Source organism: Dendropsophus ebraccatus, chromosome 8 (genome assembly GCF_027789765.1).
Source record: "Dendropsophus ebraccatus isolate aDenEbr1 chromosome 8, aDenEbr1.pat, whole genome shotgun sequence".
Classification (NCBI taxonomy): Eukaryota; Metazoa; Chordata; class Amphibia; order Anura; family Hylidae; genus Dendropsophus; species Dendropsophus ebraccatus.
The window spans coordinates 22,791,664-22,810,032 of NC_091461.1; the positions used below are offsets into that span (position 1 = coordinate 22,791,664).

Sequence of the window (18,369 nt, forward strand, 5' to 3'; positions counted from 1 at the left end):
ACGCACAGATACTCATAGAAAAACACACACACACAGAACCCAAATTGTTATTCACGGTCTCATTTTTAATGTGCATTTGGACCAGGATAAACAGAGTACAGTTTTGGATGAGATCATAAGAGCAGCAGACCCAGAATCCAAAGCGTCCACATCTGTACACAGCCCCCTTATGCTGTTACATAGCGGTGGAGAAAAAAATAAAAAACGTGAGGCGTTAAGATGATATATGGAACAGACACCGAAATAAATACATTTTATCCACCAGCTCCAGCAAAATGAGACGGCTGCAAAATAAAGAGCCGGAGGACACTAAAACATACCCAGGGTACATGGACACGTCTACAGTAGATGGTATCACACATTCAGTCATCAGATGTGCAAATGACGGGAGGAGAAGTGTCAGGAGAAGCAAAACAAGGCATCTCTTCCATGAGACAGATGGGCGTTTTTGGCCGACACTCCCTTTAAATTCTACCCTGCATGCTCTATGATAAACGTTCCGGAACAAGGCCTGGTCCGTGCGCTACCATGAGACACACTAATGTCGTGTTATGCACTATAGCAGCATGTGGGGGCTTTTTTTTTTATATGGGGGGGTTGTCTTTAAATTTGGATCTCTGCAATGACATCATCATCATCTTACAAAAATAGGTCAAGGAGGTGAATTGGCCAAAAATAATATATAATAATCTCCCATTCTACATTTTTGGATTAAGGAAAAAAAAAAAAATCTCTAGCCACCAAAGTGGTATAAGTGCTTCATCGTGTGCGTGGTGACAACGGCCTGACAGGTGACTCAGTTACGTCTTGGGACAAGACTTTGGTAAGGACACTGCAATCGGAAACAATGGTAAACATTACTGAGTGCATGTAGGGGATACGGGAAGCGCTCCATGTGCCCCCTGTTGGGTTACTGCTGTAACAGACAGGTATTAAAGACATATGCACAGATCTGCTCAGAGATGATCGGGCAAACTCCAGTCAAAGTCAATAAGGTCTTGTTTCTAGCCTGGTCTTAAAGGTATAGGTGCAGCCACATGGGTTCGAATGGCATGGAGGCATCGATAATATGGTGATCACAAAGGGTCCTATAGCTTTGGCAGGTATGGTAGTGCTTGGAGTTCACATTCATAACAGAAGGAAATGAAATCACCGAAACCGGTTAAGAACGAGACATTCTATTGGTTTGTTCTGCATGTTGTATTGGGTGGAGGTAAGTCCTCCCATGCTAAGAACAGGTACGATAAAACGTTAAAAGGCTAAGAACCACTCAGTAACAGTGTCTGGAGCTTCTCCGAATCGTGTGCGTTGCCAGTGCGTCTCAGTGGCTTGCCCTCCTTTCCTCCTGGCGCTTGGTGATGATGTATTTGAAGAACTCGTACACAGACCATGCAATGGCTGTGGAGGGCATCTGATAGATGATCCTGGCCTGAACCCCCCGGAAGTAGGCAGTCACGCCACCGATTTGGTAAACCGTCCTGAATGCATTAGCCATGCCTGTGATATGTCCGCTCATGTTCAGGGAATTCAAGGCCAGAGATTCCTGCGTGTTCAGTAAGGTCTTACAAACGTCCAATGGGGTGGTGGCAGCGGCGGCCACGGCTCCCGCACAGGCCCCGGAAACCATGTGGGAGGTTGGGTTGTACTGTCTGTGAGGATTTAGATTTTCCTGCAAGAACTCGTAAGTCATGAAGTGTATGGCCTGGAAAGGGATGTTCATAGTCAGTTGGGTTGTGTAGCTTCTGTAAAAGGCACCAGCGCCCTCGTTCCGCCACACCGCCCTGATGCAGTCAGTGACTCGCCGGTAAGGGGAATTGTACATCTGCATCCTCTGCTTGATCACTTTTCATTAAAGGTCGACAAGGAATCCAGGGCCATGACAAAACCAGGTCCAGATGAATCCCCGGGAGGAAAGAGGGAAGGAGGAAGAGTTAAACGTGTAAACAATATAAAATAATACAAGGAAATATAGCAGAGTCTAAAATGTACTTAGCCTTTAAAGGGGTTATCCAGAATTAGAAAAAGCAAAGCTACTTCCTTGCAAAAATAGCACCACCCCTGTCCTCAGGTTGTGTGTAGTATTACAATTCAGTTGTATTCACTTGAATGGAACCAAGCTGCACAACCCCACACCCAAACTGAGGACGAGTGGTGCAGATTCTGGGAGAAAGCGGCTACGTTTGTCTAATCCTGGATAATCCCTTTAAGGAAGTGAGTGCTGGAGAGTTCTGAGTATTTACTGTTCCTTTGCACACAATTTTACAGTTCCTAACAATCTTAGCACTAAGACTGAAGTGGGCAGATTGTGGATCACACACACGACCCTCCTGGGACTGTGCCGATACAATATTGTATCAGGGGCGCACAACCTGCAGCCCTCCAGTTGTTGCAAAACACTACAACTCCCATCAAGCAAGCACACTGTGAAGGCATAATGGGAATTGTATTGCAAGAGCTGGAAAGCTGCAGGTTATGTGCCCCTGCTCTATAATAACTTAAGGACTGCAGCCTGATCGATTACATTCTTTTAAACAAAATTACCCGGGAGCATGGATAGGTAATAAAGAGAACTGTAACTCGAGCAGAGTATGCTCCAGTTCGATCGTTCGTCATTTGAATACCGGTGGCTGATGCAGCCCTAGGGAGTCCTGGAAAACATGTATACAGTCAATGGCCATATCAGTGTTTTCCAGGACTCCCTAGGACTGCATCCGTTTTCTTCAGCCACCGGTAATCAAATGCAGCACGCTCGAGTTGAGCTCATCTCTACTAAGCAAGTATTACTTAAAGTGATAATATAAAATAAAAACTAAAATTTTAGTATGTTGGAAAAAAAAACCTATGATGTTCAGTGCAAGAGAAACTAGTATTCCGTATGAGAGCTTCTCACCTTCAGCGGGATTCATAGCTGCGTCATGTAACAGTGTCGCTACACATCCTGCCGCCCCTGAAAGACAAAAACTGCATCAAGTGAGGGACTGCAGACAGCTAGGGGTTAACTCATCTAGGAATGACTAATATAGCTGTACTGAAGGGTGCTAAACCTGATCCGCTGAGCACTTTTATAGGAGCCTTATATACATGGCTGCCATGGGTATTCTCCGGATGGATGTAGAATAAGGCGCCAATCTGTGTTATATAAAACTGACAGGGACATCTGTTGGGGATCAATGATCGCTACAATGAAGGATCTTTAAACTGAAACTCAAGGAGATGCAAAACATTGGAAAGACTAGAGAGCTCAGCATCTCCCGACCAGTACAGTGCTAGTGCCCCCCACAGGCTTGGCTGTGCTCTTCTTTCTAGAAATCAACTGGGGTCCCATGGAGGTGTGCATGCAGCTTCACAAGCGAAAAAATTTGGGGGTAAGGAAAGTGACATTTACTATAGGATTTGCTTGCATAATAAAGGTCCCTGTCACTACACACCTCTACATAATTCAATATGGACACGTAGCCAACACTTAAGCAGCTGTCCATGCAAGGCTAGATACAAGCCGGGGTGCAGGACACTACCCTGGCGACCCCATCTTCTACACCACTGGTGCGTAGTGACAGGAACCCTTTAAATTCATGAATTTGTGTGGATTCACCTTTGATCACCATTTAATAATTTACCTCTAGATACAATCTACTCATGACATCGAGTCACCTTTGCTTTACCCATCTTGGACTGATCAACTACCCATCTTGTTACATCATGTCCTCTTCTCTTTTGCTGGTTGCAACATAGATTTCGGTAGCACTATGTTCCGTAAGGCTGCAGCACTGCATCCTGGGAGATTGCCCCCCCCCCCCTATGTAAGGCTAAACACTACATCTCCCATAATGCACTTCAGCTGAACATGCTCTGTGCAGGGCACTGCTAACAGACTCCAGGAAAACATTGTTGCTTTCCTCCAGTTACAACAGCAAGACCAATGGCGATTCTGGAAGAGATCAGCTATGTTTTTTTTTCTAATTCTGAATGACCCCTTTAAATTGTGTATAAGAAAGGTGTCAAACTCATCCCCTCCAGCTGCCGCAAAACTGCTGCTAAAGCTTTGGCTGTCCAGGCATGATGGGAACTGTAGTTTTGTGACAGCTGGAGGGCCCGAGTTGACACCCCTGGTGTATACAGTCCGATGCCTATGGCACAGGCTGTCCAGATTTTTGGGACCACAGAAGGCATAAGGTTTATGCAAACCTCATCCCAAAGTGAATATCTCAGAGGAGTTGTTGGAGGCTGGGATTTATGCATCTGATAGAACCATCATATATGACACAATAACCAGGCATTATAGGGAGTACCATACACACACGACATCCAATGGAACATTGACAGTATTCTACAACAAGACATTGTTTATTAAGGGTGTGTTCACATGGTCAGGTTTATAATTGCAATGACTAAGTACAATGGTAGGAACAGATCATAATGGGAGGACGCTTACATTCAAAAAAAAAAAAAAAAAGACTGGGACGTATCATTTCAAAACGATTCCTGGCTCTGTAGTCAATTAAAAACCTCAACTTGTGAACACACCCTAAAGAGCCAGACGCTGCTTTAAATGGACAACAACCGTAACAATTAGAAACCTGCGAAAACCAAGAAACTTATTAATGTTAATTTAAAATGGCTTTCCAAGACTTTTTTCAGATTAGGCCATCAACTTTAGCTCAGCAGGATAGGCCATCAAGAAAGAAGAGTCCAGGAAAAACCCTCTAAGTTTTTCCTCAAGTATGGGAACCTTTAAGAAGTGGTCTCAAGAAGACAACCCCTGGTAAAGGGAGCCTGGCCTATGAATATCAGAGGAAGGTCCACATCTCTGTCTAAATGGGCCATAACAGGCAAAACTTCAAGTTAAAGGGGTTGTCCAGAAGGAAAAGTTATATTTTGCAATACTGTAACATTGTGCAGCCATTGGTCTTGTTTTGCCTGCATGAGATAGTTACAGGGTTACTTCAAGGATGGGACTAAGGTGTAAGTGGAGTGGTGGGAGAGTTATACTTCCCTGATAATCCCTTTATGGCCATCAAGACATAGAATGATAGACGACCCCCATTTGCCATAATAGATTATAAACACATAGGAAATGTTTCAAACACAGTCACTTTAAGGCAGGGATAGGGCACCTCCGGACCCCCAGCTGTTGCACAACTACAGTTCTTATCATGCCTGGACAGCTAAAGCAAAAACTAAAGCGTTGGCTGTGCAGGCATGATGGGAATTGTAGTTTTGCAGCAGCTGGAAGAATGAAGATTCTCTATCCCTGCTTTAAAGGAGAAGTCCGGCCAAAATTAATTTTTGATATGTTGTTACTTATGAAAAGTTATACAAATTTCTAATGTACATTAATTATGGGAAATGCACATATACTGCTATTTCCCTTAATTTAGTAGATCAGGAAGTGTTAGAAATATCTCTGAAGAAGTGACGTCACGACCCAGGGTGTAATTCCTATGGAGTGTCCAGCAGGGGGCGCTCTCTATATAGAAGTCTATGGGACTTTATTGTTTCTATGGGTTTCTATGTAATGTAATGTAATGTAGTGTACAGTGCTTTATTGAATGAATACATCTATGGAATACTTTGGGGAGCAAGTGTCCTTGCTCCCCAAAGTATTGCATAAATGTATTCATTCAATACATTCAATACACAGTAAGCCCGCCGATCCGCCGCATTTCCGCCGAATTCCCGCCGATCCGCCACACGCTGATCCGCCGCATTCCCGCCGATCCGGACCATATACATTGAACTACAGCTCCCATCATCTGCTTCTAGTATGAACAGGTGATGGGAGCTGTAGCTGGGTAATGGATATGACATGCCGCCGGGCGCAGGGGGGAGCCGCTCAGTACACAGGAGCGCTCCCCCCTCCTCCTCCTCCTTCCGTGATAACTTCCGCCTATACCAATGCTGACTCCCTGCCTGGCCGCCGCTCTCCGCTCTCATATACCGGCTCCCGGCATCAGCGCGGACACCAGGATGCATCGGGAGCCGGTATGTATGGGGGGGAGAGCGGAGAGCGGCGGCCAGGCAGGGAGTCAGCATTGGTATAGGCGGAAGTTATCACGGAAGGAGGAGGAGGAGGGGGGAGCGCTCCTGTGTACTGAGCGGCTCCCCCCTGCGCCCGGCGGCATGTGATATCCCTTACCCAACTACAGCTCCCATCACCTGTTCATACTAGAAGCAGATGATGGGAGCTGTAGTTCAATGTATATGGTCCGGATCGGCGGGAATGCGGCGGATCAGCGTGTGGCGGATCGGCGGGAATTCGGCGGAAATGCGGCGGATCGGCGGGCTTACTGTGTATTGAATGTATTGAATGAATACATTTATGCAATACTTTGGGGAGCAAGGACACTTGCTCCCCAAAGTATTCCATAGATGTATTCATTCAATAAAGCACTGTACACTACATTACATTACATTACATAGAAACCCATAGAAACAATAAAGTCCCATAGACTTCTATATAGAGAGCGCCCCCTGCTGGACACTCCATAGGAATTACACCCTGGGTCGTGACGTCACTTCTTCAGAGATATTTCTAACACTTCCTGATCTACTAAATTAAGGGAAATAGCTCTATATGTGCATTTCCCATAATTAATGTACATTAGAAATTTGTATAACTTTTCATAAGTAACAACATATCAAAAATTAATTTTGGCCGGACTTCTCCTTTAAGGGTACGTTCACACATACTTAATCCAATATGGTTTTAATAAATAGCGAAAATTCGTATTTGATTAAGAATGTCTGAACGTACTCTAGGACATGATGTCTCCACCAATTAGTACAGGTAAAGTAAAGCAGAGTATCTGCAAAGTCCATCAATATTTAGGGTCATGAACCAAGTGTTGTAAGGCACAATGCAGTAAAAAGTACTGTTTAGCATAAAATTCTAATCACATCGCGTTTTTCATCTAAGTTTAATGTGTAAGCCGGGAAAGCTGGTGTCACGTATGCTGAATGTATCCGTTAGTTTAGCAAATATACTAGTGAGTGTTAGCAGCAATCTGTAGAGCAGGGATGGGGAACCTCCCGCTCTACAGCTGTTGCAAAACAACAATTCCTATCATCTCTAGACAGCCGTTGGCTGTCCAGGCATGATCAGAATTGTAGTTTTGCAACAGCTGGAGGGCCGAAGGTTCCCCATCCTTGCTGTAGAGCATGGGGGGTCCCTGCTTCTTTACTTACTGTGACAGAGACTTGTGTAAAGCCAGGTACTCTGTCACAACTGCCTTTTAAATATATATCTATGTGTGTGTGTGTATGTATATATATATATATATATATATATATATATATATATATATATATATATATATATATTTAGGCAGCTTTTCCTACCATACACACTAAACAGAAAAAAAAACGAGATGTGAGCGAGGCCTTATTACTCTGACCTGCTGAATATATAAGACTGCCAGTACATATATAAGATTATATCTAGATATAAAGTAAATGATGCTTTCAGAGGTGAACCTACATTAAACCTTTTGCAACAAAATAAATGCAAGTAAACCTTTGCACTGTATACGTCTACAGGCTTATTATCTTGTGCTACCAAATTCTACGCTTCCAGATTTTAACTTATTTTAAGCTTTTTCAATCCTGAAAACCTGGGACACTAATGTGACAGAGGAAAAAAAATCCAGGAAGAGGGGGGAAAAAATGGTTGCTGATCTGACGCCCTCTTCGTGTCTCCAAGTGACATGGACTCCATTACAACATGCTCAGACCAACCAAGCTGGGTGACAGACGCCCTGGGGCGCACACACGGCAGAGTCTCAAGCCTCAGCACCGCCCTGCAGAACACAGTCACAGCAGCTATGCGGAGCTATGTGCGCGCGCCCTCCGAATGGTCACGTCAATCGTGATAAAGCAGCTGCGGGCAGATCCTGTGCAGTCACATTAGTGTGAGCTCCGGAGGAACAATACTGCCATTGATAGCCCATGTAGCTTGCCGCAGGCTCCTACATTACGGTTTTGCAGTCTTATGATGACACCACCCACTGCCAGTCTTTATTCCGGGGGGTTAATGTCCATTAGAGAAGGTGAAGAGGAGTGTGAACTGACATTACTTTAGGACTCACTCCACTCTTGTATAAAGGGGCAACTTCTACTATGACTAATGGGTCCTAAGGCGTTGGAGTATGACTCCCTGGTAGATTAGGACAAGTCTAGGGACCGCAGTGTCAGAATATTCCTATAGAAAGAAAATCCTGGGTAGAAAGTCTCAAAAAAAAAATTATGCAGGACAGGAACCATCAATACCATTAGCTATATGGCTATTGCCCCCGGGGCGGATAACGTCGCTCAATGTCTTTTTTAATTTTTCGTAGCAGGCAAAATAGAGAGCGTGGGCCGGCCCGGCGCCGGTGGCTGTAACATTCAATCCTCGCATCGGCCTCCAGAAACCTTCGGTGCGGATGATTTTGGACAAGGCCTCCATGACGTTGCGGTAACGGGCGGCGGGATCGGGCTGGAGGCTCTGCATGCGGGTCTAGAAGAGGAGGAGGGAAAAAAATTACATTCTGAAACAAATATAAATATATAATATACACACACTAATATATATATATATTACGCACACAGATGCAGCAAAGACGAGTAGCGCAACACACTTCACATAACAATGCGGTATCCTAAAGCAATTGTCCAATACTTGGATTTAGATCAGGACCCCCCCCCCCCCCCCCAGTGATCACATATTTATCCTCCAGTGGATAGGTGATCGGTGCTGTTAGTGGGCCGACCCCTTTAAGAAAGGGAAACGAAAACAGCGCCCATCATGGCTGCCGCTCTGCTTTGTTTTCATTGACTACATCTCTGGTATGATCACCAAGGTCACTTACACATCCTTATATATCTTGCAAGTCACATACTCGGCTGTAACATTCTGGTCTCTTCCAGTCAGCTAGGACTAGACAAGGTGACACGGCCGCCATCAGACCTTGCATACGCCCTGCTGCCGTCACGCCCTATACTTACACGCACTTCCGTTACACCCATCTGCTATATTGTGGCGAAAAAACACTAGGCCTTATTAAAATAAAATAAAAATTAAAGTCTGTACAGCATAGCAACCAATCAGGGCTCAGCTTTCATTTCCTAAACTGCTGTGGTAAAATGAAAGCTGCTCTGTGATTGGTTGCTACGGGCAACCATCCTGTGCTCCTAGCATGGCGAGAACGGTTGTTTCCAAAGCCAAAACCTATGGCTACATGTGAATAACACTGCAGCATGGTGCCCCCTCTCTGTCATGCCTGTTGCTATGTATGTGCTGCCTAGCAACAAGCCCAGTCATTGGCAGCAAATGTTCAGAAACCAATCTGTAGCTTGAAGTAGAATGTCCACTATAATAGCGGCAGAGAAAGGGTTAAAACTAGAGATGCGCGAACCTGGAGCATGCTAGAGCCGATCCGAAATCGAACTTTCAGCATTTGATTAGCGGTGGCTGATGAAGTTGGATAAAGCCCTAAGGCTATGTGGAAATCATGGATATAGTCATTGGCTGTATCCATGTTTCTCAGACAACCTTAGAGCTTTATCCAAGTTCAGCAGCCCCAGCTAATCAAGTGCCGAACGATCGGGTTTGGATCGACTCGAACCCGATCCCGGTTCGCTCATCTCTGGTTAAAACCTTTACTAAAGACAAGTCTTAGGCTTTGTAGTCACTGCATTGTGGCTTCTGTCATGTCCTGTTTGATCAGTCAGAATCCCACTGATCGTTAGAGAGCACAGGGAGAATCGCACAGCTGAGCTCTTCTCTCCCCACTATCTATGTGTGCGGCACAATCCCACAGACTTATATGAGGAGACTGTCTCAGTCATGTTCACCTTAGCACCTCTCCTGACTTGTTCAAGCAATCTGTAGGGGTCTAAACATTCAGACCACAAATGATCAAAACTTTTGACACGTCATAGAGACAGATCAAAAGTTTTTTGTTTTGTTTTTTAAAGTGGCACAATCCATATTCGGATACTCAGAATCAAGGGGATATCCAGAAATCAAAAGACCCTAAAACCACAAGATAGGAGATAACTTGGACCCCTCATCAGAGATCAGCAGCCCCTCAGTAAATGGAGGGGCAGGACACAGGCTCCATGGACAACTGACCTCCATTCTTGAAGCTGGTTGGGGTCCCATCAGTCAGACCCCCACAGATCGGTAAGTTATCACCTACCCTGTACAGCATAGCCCCATCCCAGCACTCCTCTATGGTATATGGCTGCTTTGCATGTGGAACGCACCTGGCACAGCTGTGGCCCCCACTTCCCTCTGGTGACACAACGCAACAATGACACAAGTCACCACATCCTGACAGTTATGAGGCGGTGCCGCCAACCATGGCTAACCCTTAAAGGGGTATTCCTATCTCCATTTGTTATCCCTGTGCATAGAGTAAGGCAGGGGTAAGGGAACCTTCGGCCCTCCAGCTGTTGCAAAACTACAATTTCCATCATGTTTGGACAGCAGAAGCTAAAGCTTTGGCTGTTCAGGCATGACGGCATTGTAGTTTTCAGGAGGGCCAAAGGTTCCCCATCCCTGGAGTAAGGGGCCTATTCCTCGGAGCCATAAACAGCCGAATTGGCCGATTATCGCTCCATGGAATAGAGACAACAATCAGCAAATGATTGTGTCATCGGCTGATTGTTTATTTAGGTTAAAACCTAAAATCGGGCACCGACCGCGCATCGTTGCGTGGAATGGGGGGGGGGGGGGAGAGAAGGAGCGCAGTAGCTAAAGTAGCGGCGAACAGAATTATATTGCAGTTCTATGGAGCACGTCAGAAGTCATGACACGTCAGAAGTTTGGTTAAAAGCCCTATTACACGGCCGATGCTGAGGAGGAAGCAAGCGCCCACCTGTCCATTCAGCGCCTGCTTGCTCCTTATTCTCCGCTTGCTGTCTGTGCTATTACACATGCGGACAGCAAGCGGGGAGCAGTGGGAGGGGCTGCCTGAACGATCTCTATATCATTTGGGTGGCCCATAGAAGATAGTGGCGGTCTGCTGTCACGCTCCAAATTACACAGAGCGTCAGACAGCGGACCGTGGCTATTTTCTTTTTTTACATGCTGAAAGACAACAATGCCGGCAGATAGTTGCCTGTTACCACTACCGAATTACACCATAACGGCCGACAATCGACAAATACGGTAGATAATCGCTTGGTGTAATGACAGGTACCCGGTAAATTTCCCCGCACTGTGTCCTCTTCAGTCGGCATCTGCTGCCCGTCCGCCCTCATAGTTGGCGCCTTCCTGCAGCTTTGTTTCCCTCTAAAGCTCCTCCATTTGCTCAGATTAGTGCCGGGATCCGGTTACCTGTAGCTTTAATCTGCGCCAGGACGCCAAACCTGTTTCTCAGGGAAAGTAACGTGGCCGCAGACAAATTACTTAACGCTTTAATTATAAGATCTCAGGCTGGCAGCTCCCGGCGCGCTGTAAGATAGCGACAGACGTGCTGTACACCCACCCACCCGGGCACTGCTGCCAGCCTGGAGAACTGCACCGGAGGAATCTACGCCACACGGCAGACCTGTCCGCTGCAAGGAGGAGGTGGTGGACTGGGACGCCAGGAAGTCACCGACTATGGACGTGTGTACCACTATGCAGGGCGGCATGTAGATCAGCCTGTGGTATCCTCACCTGGCCCTGCCTGACCGTGCTAAACCCTCCTGACATCCTCTGTGCTGCTGTTTCTTACCATGTACACCAGGGAAGGGCTGTGCAGGAATAATGGTAGTTCTGCAGCAGCTGGAGGCTCCCTATTCCTGGTGTAGACAGCAGCACAGAGGATGTCAGGAGGATGCAGCCCTGGGATGGGGGTCAGGCAGAGGAGGGGCCATCACTGCTGCCACTCAGCTGGCCCCTCCCCCTGTCTGACCACCATCACAGTGCTATACCCTCCTGACATCCTCTGTGCTGCTGTTTCTTACCATGTACACCAGGGATGATGGTTATTCTACAACAGTTGGAGGCTCCCTATTCCTGGTGTAAACAGCAGCACAGAGGATATCAGGAGAATCCAGGGATGGGGGTCAGGCAGGGGAGGGGCCGGCGCTGAGTGGCAGCAGTGATGGCCGCCTCCACCTGCCTGACCCCCACCACAGTGCTATACTCTCCTGACATCCTCTGTGCTGCTGTTTCTTACCATGTACACCAGGGATGATGGTAGTCCTGCACCAGCTGGAGGCTCCCTATTCCTGGTGTAGACAGCAGCACAGAGGATGTCAGGAGGCTCCAGCCCTGGGATTGGGGTCTGGCAGGGGGCGGGGCCTGCGGTTGAGTGACAGCCAGTGATGGCCGCCTCCCTGCGGACACGTGTGTCCCATCCCCCCGCCGCCCACCACCATGTGCCGCTCACCTTGACACAGTCCACGGGGTACATGAGACAGTGCTCCATGATCCCGGCCACGGCCCCGGCCAGCATGTGCGTGGTGACGGTGGATCCCTCCGGTAACGCCTCGTACTCCAGATCCAGCTCCCGGGCCCGGCCCATGGCGGTAGAGTCAGCAGCAGCAGCGATGAGCTCGGTGTCAGCAGCCCCGGGCCCGCCAGCAGCCGGCCATCCACGCTTCACCCAAGCTCCCAGTACCCGCGCGGGATCCCCGGCGGCCGCGCCCCCTCGTTCCTTCAGCACGGCCTCCAGCTCCATGTTACAGTCTATAGGCTGCTCCCGGCCGCCGGTCTGGGCCCCTGAGCGCCGCTGCTGACCCGACACCGCCGTGGTGGCGCCACCGAAACGCCCGCAAACTCCGGGGCCCCCCCAAGCACACACCCACTCCGCGCCCATTGGGTGGTGAGAACGGCGTTGCATAATCTCCATCACAATTGGCCAACTGGGATGCCAATCATCGCCTGTCACGTTTTCATTCGCTGGGCGCGTCGCCCTTTAGCGCCCTCTTTGTTTACTGCCTTTTGATTGGCTAGGAAACCGAAAGAGGCGGGATTGAGTGGTATTGGTTGACACGGCTGTCAGTAGAAAACCATTTTTTTTCCCTTGCATAATCCTACTATGTAACTGTCAGCGCGTCTCGTGCGGTCACGTGTCCTGGCAGTGAGCGGCTTGGCCGGGGGGCGGGGCTAGGAAGTCGCTCCGTATTGGGGAGTATCGAGCGCTCCAGTGTGCATTGTAACCAAGGTCAGGGGAGCAAGGTCATGCGGCTCATACAAGTTAGGTTACACAGCTCCTCTATTCTGTACTCCTCCAAGGCTGTTTGGTTGGAAATCAGACATTGCCATTGATTTTCCAACACTTAAAGGAACATCCCCTCCAAAATTCACACAGGCCCCAAGTGCCCCTTTATTTACCTAGATCTCCTGTAATGTTCAGTTTTATGAAGGGATCGGAAGATCTGCAGGAATAAATATACTATTTTGTTGCCAAAAGTGTCTGGTCTCTATGTGACTGTTCACACCCACCCTGTGTATCACTTCATGTATAACCTGCACATTGATGAGATTGTGCCGCTTCATCCACTGGCAGTGATATAGGTGTCACCAGGGGCGGATTAACCTTACCATAGGCCCTGGGCTGTTCACCAGGCCTGGGGCCCCCCCCCCAACCCACTGTAACTATGGCAGCACTAGCCTGGCGTTCATAGTACAGGACAGATAATGTCATGATGTCCTGATTTGTGCAAAATTGCCATTAAAAAAACGTGATTTTTTTGGGTGGTCATGGACCCCCCAGGAGCTCAGGGCCCCGGGGTGCCGCCCGAAACGCCCCTATTATAATTCACAACTAAGTGTCACAGCAGGGCGGTTATTGGAGGGACACAGGGTCTAGTTTAGGTGGGCTCAAGTATCCATGACCATGAGTGAGGGTTATCGTTATCAATCTGGGAGGGGAGGGGGGACTGGGTGCAGACGGGCACAACTGGCTCTGAAGATGGTGGCAATCGGGCTCGGCTACACAACATTGCTGACATATTCAATAAGGACCAGAGATGCTCGAGTCCGATGCTTCTGCATTTGATTACCGGTGGCTGAAGAAGTTGGATGCAGCCCTAGGGAGTCTTGGAAAACCTGGACACAGCCTATGGCCATAAGCCTTACTTCCTAGGGGGGCATCCAACTTCTTCAGCCATCGGTAATCAAATGCAGAATGATGGGACCCGAGCACACTCCAGTTGTGCTCATCTCTAGTCCTTAGTGAAACATTAGCCTCCCAGAGTAGCTGGAATTAGGCTATATTCAGGGTATACATAGCGGTAGGATGGCATATACCACCTCATACTTAAAGTGTCACTGTCGTGAATTTTTTTTTTTCAGAAATCAATAGTCCAGGCGATTTTAAGAAACTTTGTAATTGGGTTTATTATCCGAAAAATGCATTTTTATCGTGAAAAAGCAGTTTGAAGCTCTCCCCCCTGTCTTCATTGTTCTCCTATGGAGAGAGCTAAAGAAAAGACCAAAACAGGACAACAAAGAGTTAATCTACAAATCCCTCACCCGTTATCTGTTCTGACCATCACCACTGACCTGTCTGAGCTCGGATTACAGCTGTCACCCAGCTCTGTGCCTGTAATCCTCTGTTATCTGCTTTCTGCTGCCGGCTAACTCCCTCCTTCCTCCTCCCCCCTCCCCTCTCCCTAGAGCAGACAGGGGACGTCTCCTGCAACAAGTCACAATTTTCAGATTTTTCAGAGTGGATGAAAAAGAGGAAGGAGGGGGGGACCTGGGAAAAGGCTTTTTACATGCAGATAATGGCAGATTTGGCTAATAAACCCAATTACAAAGTTTCTTAAAATCGCCTGGACTATTGATTTCTGCAAAAAAAAAAAATACGACAGTGACTCTTTAAGTTCAGCCCATTCAAATTACTGGGCCTGACACAATCTACTAGTGACTAATATCAGTCCATTTACAAGTATGTCCTGTAACCTTGTGAGCCACTTGCCCTCCCTGTCACCGAGCCCGACTGCCTATCTTGCACTCACCTCTAGTACGGACCTCTTAGCATTCTGTTATCTTCATGGACTTCCAGTTGGGACGGCTTTGGCTGTGCAGGCATGATAGGAATTGTAGTTTTGCCACAGCTGGAGAGCCAAGGTTCCCTAATCCTGGGTTAAAGTGACTTTGTACCCACAAACTGACCCCCCCAACCACTTGTACCGTTAGATAGCTGCTTTTAATCCAAGATCTGTCCTGGGGTCCGTTCGGCTACGGTAAGCGTACGGAGCGCCATGTCTGCAAGGCGGCGGCCATTTTCAGGGCCTTGCTGCTCTGCCTCTTGTGAGGAGGACGGCGCCTCCGGACGGGTGAAATATGACCCGATATCTCCCTGGGGGGGAGAGGAACGGGTAGAGGAGTGTCCCCTGTTCTTTCTGGCTGTTTTCCCCATGATTATTAGGGCCGATGCCGATGGATGCAGGTCTGGGTCTGGAGGAGCTCAGAGGGATGCGTCCTCACACGGCCATAGCTTGCCACGCCCCCCTCGGATAGCTGCTTTTAATCCAAGATCTGTCCTGGGGTCCGTTCGGCAGGTGATGCAGTTATTGTCCTAAAAAACAACTTTTAAACTTGCAGCCCTGTGTCAAACTGCTGTGGCCTAGAGTATGGGTGCGTGCACACTACGGAATAGCCGCGTATAACCCGCGGCATATTCCGTCGCTCGTCCCCGCACGCGGCGGCGTGCTTTTCCGCCGATGCCATAGACACTGTTCTGTGCACGGGCGGATTACGCGTTCCGTCGAAAGAATTGACATGTCAATTCTTTCGACGGCACGCGGAATCCGCCCGTACATAGAATAATGTCTATGGCACGGGCGGATATGCGCGCCGCCGCGTGCGGGGACGAGCGACGGAATACGCTGCGGATTATACGCGGCTATTCCGTAGTGTGCACGCAGCCTATCTATGCCCTAACCTTGCACCACCCCCCTCCCCCCTGCTCATCATTATGAATGACACCGGCAGGATTTTTCCTATTCCTCTGCAGTGAACACTACACAGGTGCCTTAACGATCCAGCCCAAGTGCCGTGTTCTCACAGCTGATGAAAAGTAGAAAATCTGCCTGGGGCATTCCTAATGAGGAGGAGGACGGGGAGGAAGGACAGAGAGGTTGTGCCAGCCTAATGCACAGACACTCTAGGCCACGGCCGTTAGGCATGGGGCTGCAAGTTTAAAAGTTGTTTTTTAGGACAATAACTGCATCACCTGCCAAACGGACCCCAGGACAGATCTTGGATTAAAAGCAGCTATCCGAAGGTACAAGCGGATTGGGAGGGGGGGTCAGATTGTGGGTACAGAGTCGTTTTAAAGGGTCCCTGCTCTGGTATATATCGTATATGCAGTGTGCTCTCCACAGATTGGCGTGCATTGATGTTGTTCACATCAGGGGGTCCTGTTACTGAGGCAGCTGCCCAATTAATTGGGCTCATGCACAAAACTTGCCAGGCGTAGGACTGTGGTCTTAGCAACCCGACTCTCTGGTTTGAGCTGTGTCAATGTACGCCAATGTGTGGAGAGCATGCAGCATGGTATCCTACAAGATCTGTGGCTCCATGTAATCTGTTACTGAAGGTAAACTTACCTGTTGCATTGCATCGCTCTCTAATCTTGTTCTTCTCCTGGTGACCTGGCTTTGTCTTCACCTGTTTAACATGAAGGCTATGCCAAGGTACCAATGGCCAGGCACCATATTCAGAGATGCCCTGTGGAAAATATCAAGGTGCCAACATTACCCACAACACCTCTGCAGACCCCTCTATTACCACTAGTGCATATGTATCATACTGGCAGTCACTACCATCACCTAAGCTTATCATTGTGTGGAACTACTAGACCCAGCCGGCCCTAGGCAGAACAATCTGACAGCCCTCGCTGCTATGCTGCAACCATATTTTGCATATTAGACATTCCATATATGAACGCTGTTTTTTCCAGTTCCGGTCAGGCTCGCAGGTATTATATAACACCAGGATATCCAACAGATGATAATAAGTTACTAAATCCCTTTACAAAGAAGGAAATAAAGTAAAACTCCGGCACCAAAACATATAGTTTCCTGTTACTTCTAGAGATGAGCGCAGCTCAGTCTGATCGCTCGGCATTTGATTACCGGTGGCTGAACACGTTTGATCAGATGCAGCCCTAGGGAGTCTGGGAAAACATGGAGACAGCCTATGGCTTGGACTCAAGCATGCTGAAGTTGTGCTCATATCTTAAGGTAATCTATAACCCTGGCCACTAGGACCTTCACGTTCTGCGGCACATAAGAATATATAATCATGACTGTCATTGGCTGATACATCGTCACATGAACATCACATCATGACGCCACAAAGTGATCGGCTTAGAGGGGATCCTTTTGACTTATAATGGCATTTGTCAGGGTTTCAGTATTCTTCACATCTTCATGAGAATTAAAAAAAACAAAACTAACCGAGCCCAAAAAAGCCACGGAGCCTGACATCCACACCAAAAGCCTGATCTGATACTGTCCATGCAAAGCCTTAGTTCTCCCGTTTTAATAAATTTGGCACCTGATGGCATTGTATGAGACTACTTCCAAATTCTCATTGTAGGCTATTGCGTACAGAATGATGGGGGGGAAATGTAAGGTTACGCAATACATCAATGCACAGGACAGAGAGAGCGCTTTATACCTAGACCTGTAACTAGGTATAAAACAGTATAAACAAAGCGAAGCATTACGTTATCTCGGCAGTCCACTTATCAGCCTGCTGCCTTTGTGCCATTCTGCTCTGGGTGCCTTGAAAAGCTGGATCCAGTCCTAGGAGACTGGGAGAAGTGTCCCAGGAATGGATCCAGCTTTTTCAGGCACCCGGAGCAGCACAGAGTTAAGAGGCAGCCACCTGAAAATCCGCCCCTCTATGACGCAGCTCCATTCATTCACACAACGGAATCCATGCAGATAACAGCCAGTATTTTCATGTTCAGAGGCCGGCTCTATGCACTGGAGGTGGGCCCTGCGCCCCCCAGTGTAATGATATCCCCTCCCTTCCAACATGAGGCAAATAGTAGAGTAGCACCATTTGGGAGAATGGACCCTGCCCCTTCTTCCTGGTGATTGTTGGTTCACCTGGTCCTGCCATCGCGTCCTCCATAACTCCAGCAGCCGCTTCCTTTGCTGTCTGGCTTCTCTCTATCAGGAATATCAGCAGATTACAGCAGTATTGAGCCTTATTATCTCCATACTGTTTACTTTCCTTCAGCCAGATTGCAAAAATTAAACCCAGAATCTTTGACCTTTGCTCTCCCGGTGATATCATGAAAGTTGTCACCTCAGACAGACACATGACCACAGTGCCAGTTACCCTCCTCCCAACCCAGTGATTTTTGTGTTTCTGCTGTAATTTTTTACTTCTTATGTTTTATTCTTCTGTCTATGGGTCTATGTAAG

General features: G+C 47.8%; 1 protein-coding gene across 2 annotated transcripts; it reads right to left on the bottom strand.

The window, feature by feature from the left end:
* Positions 1-44: 44 nt before the first annotated feature.
* Positions 45-12,806, bottom strand: SLC25A28 (solute carrier family 25 member 28). Of its 2 annotated transcripts, none has more exons than XM_069979995.1 (4): positions 12,363-12,806; positions 8,266-8,494; positions 2,891-2,947; positions 45-1,842 (listed from the first exon to the last, which is right to left on the bottom strand). In XM_069979995.1, exons 1-4 carry the CDS (start codon positions 12,789-12,791, stop codon positions 1,322-1,324), a joined length of 1,236 nt encoding a protein of 411 aa, XP_069836096.1. In that variant the 5' UTR covers positions 12,792-12,806; the 3' UTR covers positions 45-1,321. The 2 variants fall into 2 exon arrangements, with proteins under 2 accessions (XP_069836096.1, XP_069836097.1); XM_069979996.1 differs by lacking the exon at positions 12,363-12,806 and adding an exon at positions 8,983-9,018.
* Between the last annotated feature and the right edge of the window lie 5,563 nt (positions 12,807-18,369).

Bases quoted from the DNA above. Each gene is read 5' to 3' on its own strand.
- SLC25A28 (XM_069979995.1), bottom strand. From the start codon at position 12,791: ATGGGCGCGGAGTGGGTGTGTGCTTGGGGGGGCCCCGGAGTTTGCGGG. The intron at 8,495-12,362 runs GTGAGCGGCACA...CTCCTCTTCTAG, and splicing joins ACCCCGTGGACTGTGTCAAG to ACCCGCATGCAGAGCCTCCA. The intron at 1,843-2,890 runs GTGAGAAGCTCT...TTTAATGAAAAG, and splicing joins AGCTATGAATCCCGCTGAAG to TGATCAAGCAGAGGATGCAG.